Source organism: Trachurus trachurus, assembly GCF_905171665.1.
Source record: "Trachurus trachurus genome assembly, chromosome: 21".
NCBI classification, from domain to species: domain Eukaryota; kingdom Metazoa; phylum Chordata; class Actinopteri; order Carangiformes; family Carangidae; genus Trachurus; species Trachurus trachurus.
Window position 1 is genome coordinate 18,239,785 of NC_139899.1, and position 13,895 is coordinate 18,253,679.

A 13,895-nucleotide genomic window follows, 5' to 3' on the forward strand; every position below is an offset into this window, starting at 1 on the left:
TATAGTTCCATGATTTGTTTCAGACACAATTAAGAGTTCATAGTATCCTTGTATGTGCACCGCAGTGTAAATTCTCGATTTATCAACTAAGTGAGTGCAAATATAATCCCGTGTTTATGTCCCACATACTGTGTGTTTTCATGTGCAAGTTTCCATAATTTGAAGTGGCACTCGTATGTGTACATTTGTGCTAATTTATATTTGTGGATGTGGATGTGTTTTCTGTGTGAACTGCCTCCACACAGCCCAATGTCTAATTCTGACATTCACACCAGACTGGAGCTGAAGTGCATAAAGAAATCCAATAAATCATTCATATACTTTTGGGACTTACTATGAAAATGTGTTTATGATGAAATAAGTGAACAAATCTCTCTCTCTCTACTCTCTCTCTCTGTACTGAGCCTCTCGTAGTTATCACATGTAACCTGTCTGACACCATCCCCACAGACAGTGCTGTTAGGATGCTAAAGTATAAGCTTACAAAGGATCCTTCTGTGAAGGCAGCGGTGATCCAGACTTATCTGGGTGATGGACCCTGTTATGAAGTGTGTACGATGCAGACCCCTCTGTTTCCATGGAGACCTATTGTGATCCCTGGCATCCACTGTACTTGCAAACATTTGTCTGAAAACCTTGTTTATTTTTCTTTATGGTCTGAGCAAACGTGTATTTGGATAGTTGCCAAAGTTGGCATATGGGGTCAAAGGTGATCTCATCTCCGGTGCGAACATGATGCCAGGCTCAAACAACATTACAGCTGCCTTATGGCTGGCTGCCTGCCTGCCTGCTTGCCTGCCTGAGCAAACTGTGCCATCACTCTGCCATGCAATAAGGAGCGAGTGGAGAACTGAGCTAATTTTAGGTGCAGCAATATGTAGACCAGGTGTAATGCACATGGCCTACCTAGGCAGCTCTGTTCCTGCTGTACAGTATATTAATTCAGCAGTGTTGGACTTCGATAGACCTTTGGAGACGTTGGACCAATAGCCCGCATACTTACATACCAGTGTCTAATTCCATTCTGGCTTGCTTTTTGTTGGCAGCAATGCCGGCTAAAGCTTTGTTTTCTCTATATAAACATAGGAAAATCTGACTGTCTTTTCTGTTAATACTGTGACACAGTTCTAGACAGAAGGAGGGACAAACATACCCCCACCTCCTCCCTATTTAACAGTTGGGTTAACTGTTATTCAGATGTGAGGTTACGGTTTATCAACGTGCAATATTCTGTAAACATCTCCCCTGCTGCCTCAGGGCGCTGGCTCATTTCACCGGTTGTTCAGGAAGTTTTATCTGAGCTGAAATCCATGAACGCAGCAAAGGGAGAAAAAAAAAATCATCTTTACTACTTCCAAAAAAAATGGTATTCATGTTGCATTCAGGCAGTGTTTGGAACTTGTAATTCCCAGTTGATAAAAAAGAATACCAGATGGGTCTATTGCAATTACTTTTTTGTAAGCACTGCAAAGGCCTGCTCATTTATTTATGTATTACACAGGAGAAAGCTTTGAGTTTCACTAACTTGGAGCATTTTGGTTTCTGTCCTTTCCCAAAAGCAGCACTACTTTTTCTGAGCTTTCGCACCATAGGAGTATTACCTCATTTTGCTATTTTCCATCAAACCCAGCAAACTCCCATTCATTCTGTCTATTTTGAGAACCTCCCTAATAATGCAGACAAGTCGTGCAAATCAATAAATCTGTGCATGCGATCTGAATCAAAGAAGGGTAAAACCCTTTTGCAACTTCCCCTCCAAAGGTAAACTGTAATATGTTGGGGCAGAGGAGGAGGAGAGAAAAAAAGAGTGTTTGTTCTGATACAGTTTCCAAGCAGAGTGGCACCTCATTATGTTGACTGCCAGGAGTGCGTGAGGCAGTGTGTGTGTGAGTGTCTGTGTGTGGGGTAGGGGGTGAGGGGGGTGAGGGGGGTGGATGGTAGGAGGTGGGAATGATATAATTTTTTTACCAGAAAAAAAAAGAAAACACAGAGACTGCTGGAGTAAATTATGCATGAGAAGGTGACTTTTGTGTGATCCACACAAGACAAGTAAACACCATCAATGAAAAGCCTGCACTTAATACGCAGTATAATTTGATTTTGTGCCATAATGATTTCATTGCCAGGCTCAAAGGGTTGTTAAACTTCACCATGCAAGAGGTAAATAAGAAAATAAAAAGGTAAAGAAAAGAAATAAGCGGTGGCTTTGGAGGAGTACTAATCACCCTCCAGTTCACTTCACCTATTCAAACCATCAACGTCTTCGTGTCCTAGATTTTAAATTCAGAAATGCAAATGTGTCTGGCCTCGGCCGGAGTGGATGGTGTCCCACACTGCCGGGGCGTGGTCACTGGGAGGGAAGGAGGGAGGGGGTGGGCACAGACAGCACGCTGATAAGTTTTCAAACTGCTGGACAAACAGAAGTGATTTGCCAGCCTGGGAACAGGGAAGTGGATGTGAGAGGGGAGCGGCGCTGGACTCTGTCTTTACTGGGACTTCATCAAAGCGTGTGTGCAACACATTTTTAAATGAGCACCTCGTGCTTGAACTGTTGAGTGAAGTGTTTTTGTTTTTTGGGATATGAGGTGGAAGGATTTTGTGCGTATTTTTGGTGCCAGGAACTAGGACAACACTCGCTCAGGTGTATTGGTAGTTGAATCGATTAATCAGATTTATTGTGTCAGCGCACAAAGCCTTGTCTTTGCCTCATCTAGAGCGCCCGCCCACTGGGCTTTCTGCGGAGCGATAGTGGGAGACTGATCACAGTCTCCGGGATTTGCCGTGGAGAAAGCCGGAGTCTGCCTGGACTGTGATTCTGCTCTCCCATCACTAAAGGGGAGGGAAATTAGCAAAAGGACTTATTCCGTCGTGACTCCCACAGCGCCAGGACTTTAAGACCCCCACCCTAACCCGTCTTCCTCTTTCCCCTGTGTACATCCACATCCAGTCCCCCCACCTCTCTCTCCTCCTCGTCTTCAATCAGGTGGCCTGTCCGGATACGCGCAAGTCGCCGCTGGACTTTTTTTTTTTTTTTGTGTGTGTGTGTCTCACCGAGAAGGGCGAATCGCCTCCGCAGTCCTGGATGCGTAAAACGGGGGAGTGGGTTGGGTCGCCTGGGCGCCTGGCATAGCCTACGCACACGTCGTCAGCGATAAGACACAGATAGGTGAGGGGTGGAAAGCGAGGAGGTGAGGGAGGGGGGGAAGCACCACCCGAGGTTTTTCTAAAGTGGGAGGACGCAGGAGAGGTGAGTCGGACACTGGCAAGACCGCCGGGCTCACCGGCTCTGGATTTGACTCCCAGGACAAAACCCCCCTCCTCTGGTTGCTTTTGTCGCCCGGGATTCATAGACCACCACTACCTTCTCCACCTTCATCTTCTTCCTGATTCAGAACAAGCGGATAACCCAGGCAACCAAGACATCGCCTCCTCATCTTAAGGGGAAATATTGGGAAGTGAATCTGCGGGGCAACACACAATGGCAGCCGGTGCGCTCCTTTTTGCCTGTGCGCTGCTTGGTAAGTCACCAGAAGAGGCTGTCAGCACGAATTTCTGCAGTGAAAATCTCACCTCTGTCTGTTTATTTTTATTTTTTAATTGTCTTCATTCTTATTAACGAGGTAGACAAACATCTGCCGTGGCTCAGACAGACAGTCACGGCACACCTGTATGAGACGTGTGTGCATCTGAACGGGTTAGTTGGGAGAGCAACTACTAGTCATCATGAGTCAGGTGAAAGTAGGCTGCTTCGATAATCACTGCAATAATAACAGATGCCTGTGAACAGCTGTGTGTGTGTGTGTGTGTGTGAGAGAGAGAGAGAGTGTGTGTGTGTGTGTATTTGCTGAACTAGGTTAATGTGATATTTGGACTTTAGTCACAGATTAACCCTGTGTAGTCTGATCTCCTGTGTTCAAGGGGCTGCTATTGTCAACCTTATATAGTCTGTAATTAACCCACACACTGCACACAAATGCACAGGCAACACACACATACACATCACAGGTACACTCAGATCACACAGCAGCTCCAGCTATGAAGTCATCCAGTAGGTGTGAAGACACTCAGTACCCTGCTCTCTTGTACAGTAAAGACTTCCCTCCAGGTGAGCTCACCGTGTTCATGTTTGTGACTTCACCATGAGTTTTAGGGAATTTCACAGACGAAATGTGGTTTTTCAGACACACTCGACTGACTCGATGACACTCAGTGACACATAGCCTACTAATATTAATACAAGCATGACTGTGCTGACACACACACACATACACACACACGTAGGCTACATCCTGCCTGTGAACTGTCCCAAACAAACACCAGATGGCTTTTTCTGTTCCTGGATTGGGAGGCCTGTCAGTGCTGCTGGGTGTGTGTGTGTGTGTGTGTGTGTGTGTGGGGGGGGGGGGTTAGGGGAAGGGGGAGGGGGAGTGGGTTGGTGGTGGTGATGGTGGGGTGAGGTGGAAGTCGGCCCGCTGGAGGCCCCCACTTGGCCAAGAGGATTAACCAGCCTGCGCCTTGCTTGCTCCACGCTCCCTTTTTTTTTTCTTCTTCTTTTCCCAGTGGATCAGAAGTCACTTTCACTGGGATGATGGGATGGGAGGCGGCGGCGGGGGGCTGTGAATGAAAACGTGACATGTATTGTTCACACTAGAGTGGGGAAGACCGCACACTGTTACAATATGGATCTTATCTACAGTGTAGGCTGGATAATGGAGTGTTTTTTTTTTCAATATATTGCATAATAATCATGAATCATGTGGTTAAATGAGAGGCAGTTTGAGGAGGTGAGGAACATTTTCATCGTTTTTATGTACAGTAATGCACGTTCCTGTGGATCATTGGTCACAATTCACAAAGGAGCTTGTGTTATTTATTTAATCGACTGCCATTTACAGCCATAGTGATGTGGGAGACATGATGCATCCCTGTTTTTAAGCATAAATGGACAATGTCTGTGGGTCTATCCCCTCAAAGGTAAACATCAGCCAGGATTCAGCTTTTCCTTATAATGAACTGAATGTCTTTGGAGTTATGGAAACTTTTTATGAGTATTTTTCACTATTAAGGGTACTTAAATGTTATTACGAACAATGATTTGGTATATTTACTGTTAATCAAAGTAATCTTTAGTTCCAGTGTCAGCAATGTGTCACAGTATCAAGGAGCCAAATGACAAAATTGTGTTTCTCAAAAGCAAAGAACCAGTCATATTATTTTTGATTCACTAGACTTAAAAGTTTTCAGTCTTAAGTGTTACACAAGTTGAATTAAGCCGCTTGCACGATGGCCTGAATCTTAAGCTGTATTTAACACTTACTGCAACCTGTGCACATGTGCCATCTTAATATTCTCTAAAACCATCATATCACCCAAGTTAAAGGCTGATCTGTCTCAAGGAATGATACAGTTGAGCTCCAGTAATGCAATATTGGTGCTTGTGTATTAATAACACAGCCGCAGGAGAATGTATGGCATGTCAATGATTTATCCCCCTCGACGTATGTACAAGCACACACATCTGTGCTTAGTGAGATGTGCTTGGGAGCATCTTTTATATCTGATCAGCTGTCTTGATTTTTGTGTCAGCTGGCACATATGTTTGGATTTGCATTTGTTTATGTAAAAAAAAAAAGAATCATAAAAAAGGAGGTGGATGACAGCTGTGTTAGATTGAGGTGCCGCTTACATAGTTTTGGCAGCCGAATCTTATCGGTGTTATTTATGCTGCTGAGTTTGCAACCAGGTGTGAGTGAATGTGTGTGGTGTTATTTGTGGGAACCCGCTATATGATATAAGAAATATAAAAGGAGTTGCCTGAGGGCTTTTTATTAGCTTTACAAACAGGATGTCATCCCTCTCCCCCACAGAGAGTGAGAAAGATGTCATGCAGTCGCTGTGGTGTACCTGTGTGCGACTTTTTGTTGTTGTTGTTTTTTTTAGGGGGGTTGGTTATGCTTCTGTTTTGAGTGTGTTTTGAAAAGGGGAGGTGGCAACGTAAAGTACCCAAGACATCCCAGTTTATATAAGTAAATTGAAGGTGTAATATGTGTGAGGCTGGCTGGTTTAAGTGTGAAATGCCCGAGTGGTTTCCATTTACCGGGCTGACAGGAGAGCAGCCTGCACTCGCCCTGGTTCTGATGAGCTGCCACTGGTCAGGTTTATCAGCTGGTCTCAGAACAGCCTCACATTGTACACAGGGAAATCTTATGAGCTTATGAGTCTGACAAGATGCACACTCTGCCACCTGCAGTTACTCATGCATCTTTCATGATGTGATGTTTTATATATGTGTGTGTGTGTATCTACCTTGATTAGCTCTACCAGCTCAGGAGGACAGGTGCTGTTTTCATCCTGTTGCTACAATAGCTGAACATGTAATGAGTGGATTTGCACGTACATGAGAGTTGGTTGTGGTGATAAAAAGAAAAAAAGACACATTTTTCATATGCATAAAAGTGGGGTGTGGCAGTGGGTGTGGCCTCACATTCAGAAGGAACATAACACGATGCAACGCTGCTTTAAATCCCCACACTCCACTTCATTACTTTTACTGGATATCTCATGTGTATGAAATTATATTTGCAAATCTTAAGCATGACTCACATGGATTCATGTTTGTTTTAGTTTTCAAGTCTATCTGCAGCCGACACAAAAAAATAACCTGCAGACTTGATGGAGGACTTATTTCAAACCTCCACTGAGAAACACATGAAAAGCAGTGGCTACCTGGAGAGTAAGCTCCATTGAAAAATTTCAAACACTGTTATTTGGAAAATGGTCAGCAGTAATATGTAAAAAAGTATATGTGCTTCTTAGTCGGGTGCAAGCTCGCAAAAACACTTGATGTTCTTTCAGCATCGTATCTTATATCTCCTTCATCCACCTCCATTTCTTTTCACTCTCACTGTGTGGGTAGATGTTTTTCTTCTTTCTTTATATTTTGCTGTATCTTTTTTTGATGCTATTTTTTGATCAGCCGTTTCATCTCAGAAGTAAATGTGAAACAATAGCGTGTCATCCCGGCTCATTACAGTGCTATTGATTTGAAAAGAGAAAAGTTTTAAGTAGTTGTAGTAACACCGTCAAACTTATAAGCAGACAGAGTAAAAAGCCAGCTCTGCATAATTGCCCCAATCAAACAACATAAAGGTACTTAAGAGCTCATTTCCATTTTGGGCTTCTTTTTTTTCCAAAAACTTTGCACAACATAGAAAGGGCAGCACTTATGGCCACTTAGATTTGATTTTCAATGTGGCGCTGTGACAATTGTCACAAATGCATGAGAGTGGTTTGGATTTGAATCATCCAATTTTTCGTTTCAGACAAACTCATTAAAATGTGTGCATCGCATAATGTGAAACAAGATTATAATTAATGGTGAAAGAAATTAGAAATCGGGTGTATGGAATCGACTCATCTAGAAAACTGCATAGAGCTTCGCTAAATGCCGTCTTGTTTCCCAATATTATGATGGAAGCGTAAAGAAAAGTGGGATTTCTCCTTGTTTAATCCTGTCACATTAACGAAAACATTTAACTACGTGGAAGCTGAAAAAACGAGAAAACACAGGATTTGTTAAAAGAGGTGAGATACACGTCTCATAATCATTTCTTTTCAACCCGGTCACAGGGAGGCTGTGGGCAGCTCAGAGGCATTTCAAACTTTATCAGAATTTAAAATTTTCAGCGCCACTCCCCGATGGTCACCCCGGCCTCTCCTCTGCCCCAAATAGGAATGACAGCTGGGAAGCCCCCGCCCTTCCCCCTGCTGGAACTGACATGACAGGGATTTCACAGGGAGCTTTTAAGTTGTGTGTGTGCGTGCGTGTGTGTGTGTGTGTGGTCAAACCATGTGTCTCCACACTGTGCATCTCGAGTCAGCTGTTACCACACTGGGAAGCCTCAGCTGACACAAGAGAGAGTGCTGTCTAGACGGTGCTGCAAGTCACCGTGTAGCTGTTTGTGTAGCTGCTCTATGGAAAGGTTTGGTATATGTGTGTGTCAGTGAGCATATGATTGTCCCAAGTTTTGTTTCTCATTATTTTTGTCTGTTGTTGTTGTCACCAGAAACAGAGGACCTACTTCTCTACGTTATGGGGGGAAATACGGGCCTGAGCAGCTGTCTGACTGCGGTGCTGTTTGCTCCCCTTGTTATTTTCTCTGCCTGCTATATCCTGTAGTTGCACGCAGGCTTGTTTGCATGATAAGCATTAGACCCACGTCTCCGTGTATACCCATGACAAGACACCCCCCCTCTCTTTTTTTTTTTGCTATTGTATTTTTCATATCATAACATTGTTGACTCAACTGCCAAAAGAAAAAAGAAAAGGAAAAGCAACAATAGAGAAACAGAAAGAAGACTGTCAGCTTGGCTATCAATCACCAACTGTGTGGTAAATATTCATTAAAGTTGGGATGTGTAATGAAAACACAGGTCTTCTGTAGGTCAGCGCTCTGTTTGGTTGTTGTTGAGGAGGCCTGAGAATGTCTTATTAGTCCTGGATCAATAGGACCGGATATGAGGGCTAGGTGGTGGACAAGCCAAATACCGGTTACTAGTGTGTACTACCAACAGGGCAAGTAATTGCCTGGTGATACAGACATCACAGTTAGCTACATAAACTCACACCCAGCTATCACTGCAGTTTTACTGCAGCCCTGCTGTGTTCTGTTATCCGGTGTCCTGCTCGCTCCGTCCTCTCAAAGGTAAAAACTTTGTGTGAAGGAATAAAACAGCTTTTCCTCCAGTGGAGCTTTCGCAGGAGATCAAGGAGAAGTCTGAACACATTTGAGATTGAACTGTTTGAACTTTATTGTTAGGTTAGCGCCGCGGTAAATCAAAAACCAAAAGTTAGTTGTGGAAAATCAGAGGTAGCTCTTTTACAGAGAGTCCGTTTTTTTAAAATGATGATCCACCCCTCCACCCCTCCATGACCCAGATCTGAGCAGCAGCCTCTCTCTGGTTCACACAGAGAAGATGAGTGGCTGTGTGAAGTGAAACAAAGTTCTTGGTGGGGGGAGACTTCCTGCCTGCCACAGTGGATAAGGAAAGTGACTGTAGCTGGAGACAGAGCAGAGGCAGCGTCTGTTTTGTGTTGGACTCTGCAGCAGCACCTCTGGTCAGCTGTCAGGATTGTCCCACATTACAACTCGCTGCCAGGATCGCACTTCTGCGCCGGAACATCACTTCACGCCTCAATCTGTTTTGCGATGACAAACCAGCAACGAGCCTTTAGCTGTTTTAGTTGGTAAACTGTTTTTTAAGTGTTCTTTGGGGCTGATTAACGTCGATCTCTGCTTCATCTCACTCACACTTAAAAGGCACTCCAGCTGCCTCCTCTTCCTCCTCCAGTGAATAGCCCCTGACCTCCCTCCCCCACTCGTTCCCAAACAAAACCATGCCCAACCCACCTCCTCTTCAAAGAGCACTAATTAGAAACTGCCCTCAAGTGATTGAAGCCCTGATATTTTCATCTTCCTCACAGTGTCAGTGGGACATTCACACACATCTACCTTAGATTATGAGGAGGACCCTCCTTGACCAATTAAAAGACCAACCCAGCCCCCCTCATATCCCTTGGGATTCTGTCTGCTGGTCTGTGTCGGGAAGCATGATGACTGGCCAATGAGAGGCTTCCACTCGACTCCTACAGACGCGCACACCCACACACACAGAGTCACCCACAGGCACACACCCCTGCGCCCTGCTCGATTCTCAACCTGACTAGATCCCACACTGGTGGGATACACATAGGCGCTGTAACTATGGCGACCTGCTCCCCACCTGCACACTGATGATGATCCATATTCAGTGGCGGTGGTGTGCGTGTTCAAAGATGCACGTGCGCCCATGAATAAATGTATACATGCATGTTAAAGTGACCTCACAACCCCCCCTTTTTAAAAAACCCTCTTACGTAATGACGAAGAGCACTTCACTCACTTTGCCATTATGTTCTGTTAATGTGCTTGTTTGCCATTTTACACCTAAAACCAAAGAGATGCGTGTGTGTTTGTGTGTTTGTGTGTCTAACTGCTTATGCATAAATGCATGAATTTACAAGCGCATGTCTTTTTCTGCCTGAAAGGCAAATCAACTGACAATGGAAGAAAAAGTCTGTTTGAAGTAGACTAATTAATAGTTAATTAGTTTCCTTTCCAAACTGCAGCTTAATGCGCAAACGTGGGAAGTGATAGCAGGCTGCCAGTCATACAAAAACTAACCACTGTACATAAAGTACATACAGCTGTCGAGTTTAATTGTCCACAAGCACAAGATGGATAATGACCGAAGATAGGCCTGTGTTTTTTTTTTCTTTTAGCCTCACAATTAATGCAAATGTACACTCAACTCTGCTGTTAACAGTTGCTCATGACAGGATATAATGGGTTGTGCTTTTTTTTGGTTTCCCTCATGTGTGCGTCTGTGTGTGTGTGAGAGAGAGTGTGTGTGTGTGCGTGTGTGTGTGAAAGTTGTTTAGGGCAAACTTGAGACCATTGGTCCTTTGTCATTCACACAGAGTGGGGGATGTGTGTGTGTGAGGGGGGAGGGGATGAGATGAGGAGGGGGTGGGGGGTCAGACCGGTTTAGATTGGGGGTTGGGGAGATGAGGTTAGTGGGGTAGCAGGTGTCCATATAGAGTTAATGGATCTACTGAAGGGAGATGGAGGCGCTTAATGTACTGTGTGTGTGTGCGTGTGTGTGTGCGCTGATATGAAAGAACCAGTTTGACAACTCGTCTCCCCACTGTCATAAACAGATGTAAACAGTAGATGAGATAACGGCCATAAAAAGGTGCTACTCTCTTCACACACACCAACTCCAACCAATGAAAAGTAAAAAGCACTCATTACAGTATGCAAACAACCATATCACATACAGTTTAATTTATACAGTATATATATATTTTTTTATAGTATCCCTGTTGTGTCTTCATGTTATGCAGATGGTGAACAACAAAGAGTTGTGCAGTTTAGGTCTGAAAATTGCCCCTTTATCATTTCAGTGATCTATGAAGTTGAATTTTAAAGGCAAGTTGGCAGCAGGCGCAGCATTCATAAAGAAAATGATGAAGAGTGTAATTACTTCTTCACATGGCACTAGGGTTTCTTTTTCCCTGATTCACGTCAATCTCTTGATTGACTGCTCGCATTTGTAACTACTGGGTTGAGTAAAATTCTTGTTTTCTTGTGCAGTGTAATAAAGTATAATATCCTATCCTTATTATATTTTGAATGTGTGAGTGTCTTCAGCAGTAAGATTTGATCTCAAACATGAAATATCTTTTTGTGTGGTGGCTTTTGGACAGAGACAGGAGAGGCATTGCTACCCAGCTGCAGTAATAAGGCTTTAATTGTATTGAGACATTGTCATGTTGCTGTAGCTGTGACGATGGTTTAGTAATTGAGTTACAGCTCTGCACAAGCTCTCCTCGATGACTCCTGCAGCAGGGTCACAGAATCATTCTCTAACAAAGCTTTAAAGTAATTATGTTTACCTTCATGCTGATAAGGCAACACGGAGCAGTGGAGAAACAGTAGGTTTGCAGGATGAGGAGGAGGAGAAAAACAATTTGCCTCGCGCCTCTAACGGGAATTTTGATAGAAAATGTTTGATGAAAATGTTATTTAAAAAGAATGAGGGGGAATTACCGTTGATTATGTGTTTCGGAAACCATCATTCATGATGAAATGCGCAAAACTCAAACGCTATTATGTCGTGGTCCAGCAGCAGGAAGGCGAAGCAGCGGAGGATGTAGGAGGCAGGAGGAGGAGGCAGCTGTTAAGGAGGATAGATTATGATCTTCTCCGTGTTGTTGACACTATTGACAAATACTACAGATGCTGGATGTAGGAAGGCGGAAATATGAATCGGTCCATGCAGAAAAATCACATTTCTGCTCTGCATGTGCAGTCCCTTCACTCCTACATTACATTTATAGCCTGGTGGCCACAGACACCTACTGTGTACAGTAACACATTGACACAGAAAAATGAATTAGCCTTGAAACCCCCCATTGCTTCCATCTTGGTCTGACCAGCTGTTATGAGCAACAGTGCAGGTGGGGTCATGACTGCTGTAGCCCGGGGGGCCCATAAATTAAGACTGGTTAGCGTGGTGAGTGCAGCGGACAACATGACCCAGGTGTGACACAAAGCAGGAGTCTGTAGAGTTGAGTCATGTTTGGATTCGAGTCACAAAACTGGAGACTTGTATTATCAGCTGGTTCGCTTTTACTGACTACATTTTTCTTACAAGATATGCTATCATGTGTTTATGAATTTAGCTGAGAGGCTCTTGTTTGTAGATTCTGCTACCACTATACACAGCTGGTTTAGCTGTTTCTGCCAAAGTGAAGCTAAGAAAAGCTAACCACCTGCTGGGCCTGGGCCTACCCTTATGTTTACCACATCGACAAGTGGTATCAATCTTCTGATCTACTTCTGGCAAGAAATCGAATTAGATGTAGCCTACTTCCCAAAATGTTTAACAATTTCTTCTTTAAAAAAAAAAAAAAAAGCTGCTTGTGGGAAATGGAGAAAGAAGAATTATGTAAGAAATATGCAAGTGCACTCTTTGTACCTCAGCTAGAGATAGAATGAGCCTTAGAGGGAGCATCAGTGTGAAGTATATCCATGCACTATACTTATAGTGTATGTGTCTATTTCTTAAAGTTTGGTTCTTTGCCCTTTGGCTATGTTTGCTACTGTATGTTTCCTGCTCTCCAAAGTGCTACAAAGTCGAGTTGAAGAATTTGTTCGTGAGTCCTCCTCAACACGACTGGCTTACAAAAAAGACCCGCTCTGTGAATTTAGCTTCTCCTTGTAACTGCACTCTACTTGTAAGCCTTGCATCCGCTAGCAATGCCTGCCTCTCTTTACTTGAGCCGTGCAATGACATACAGTAGATCCACTTCATCTTCCCACTCTAAACGCTCCTGTACTCTCTTGTTCCTCCTCAGATTAAAGCTGTGTGGGTGTAATGGGCAGTTGTTGTAAGTGTTTGTCAGCTGTTAGCGCGGCCTGCTGGCACGTTTAACTGGCCCTCTAATGGAAGTTACAACACTTTGTCTCTCTCTTTTTTTTTTGCTGTATTTCTCTGTGACAAACTCACACGTACACTGTCACACCTGTCTCCCGGCTGACTGACTTGAGGCAGCTTGAACACTGAAAATCATTTAAGTCGCTCCTCAGCGCTGAAGAAATATGCAGTCTTAAAGCGTCTCTCCTTAAAATATTGCAGTTAATAAACCAGGCAGTGGATGTGGGATTTGTCGAAGCTTTTGACAAAAGGGTCAGAGGTTATTAATGACAACCCTGCTACACTGATTTTGACACAGGTGATGATTATCACTGCAGGAGAGATGGAGAGTGGGGAAAAGAGCGAGAGGGAAACGCTTGAATTTGTAATGCTTGATGCTACCAGGAGGCCATCAATCAAAGATCCAAGATTCTGAGAAAAGCCACGGGGAAGGAGGAGTGGGGATTCTCATCTGTCCATTAGATGGTTTACAGTAGGAGGATGTGATTATCCTGCGCCCTGTGCAAAGAGAAGCCAAATATTCACTCTGTTTCTTTTGGGCAAAGCGAGATTTTTCAATTTCGTGCACTATATTCCTCTATCAACATTGGAACTGATCCCCTATTATTGTCAAATTTACCAGCCCTTTGTTGTCAATAGGAAGTAAGTAGTTATGTTATTGTGGAATACAGTATACTAGAGTTTAGAGCACAATTTTTGGAGCACTCACACGAAATCCTCTTGAAACCTCAACATTTCCATTAAAAGAAGATGTCTCCGCTTTCTAATGCTTTCATCTTTTTCCCACTACTTTTCCCACATCTTGGAATTTCTCCGTCTGTCTCGCACTCTTGCTTTCTCTGGTAATGATGTTA

The 13,895-nt window shown here is 43.7% G+C and overlaps 1 protein-coding gene across 1 annotated transcript in view; it reads left to right on the forward strand.

Annotated features, from left to right (window-relative positions):
* Nucleotides 1-3,072: 3,072 nt before the first annotated feature.
* Nucleotides 3,073-13,895, forward strand: part of igsf3 (immunoglobulin superfamily, member 3) — a 65,039-nt gene continuing 54,216 nt past the window's right edge. Inside the window, exon 1 of the mRNA XM_083996333.1 lies at nucleotides 3,073-3,518. Coding sequence (XP_083852459.1) covers nucleotides 3,479-3,518 — 40 coding nt within the window. The 5' untranslated portion in view covers nucleotides 3,073-3,478. The remainder of the gene's footprint in view (nucleotides 3,519-13,895) is intronic.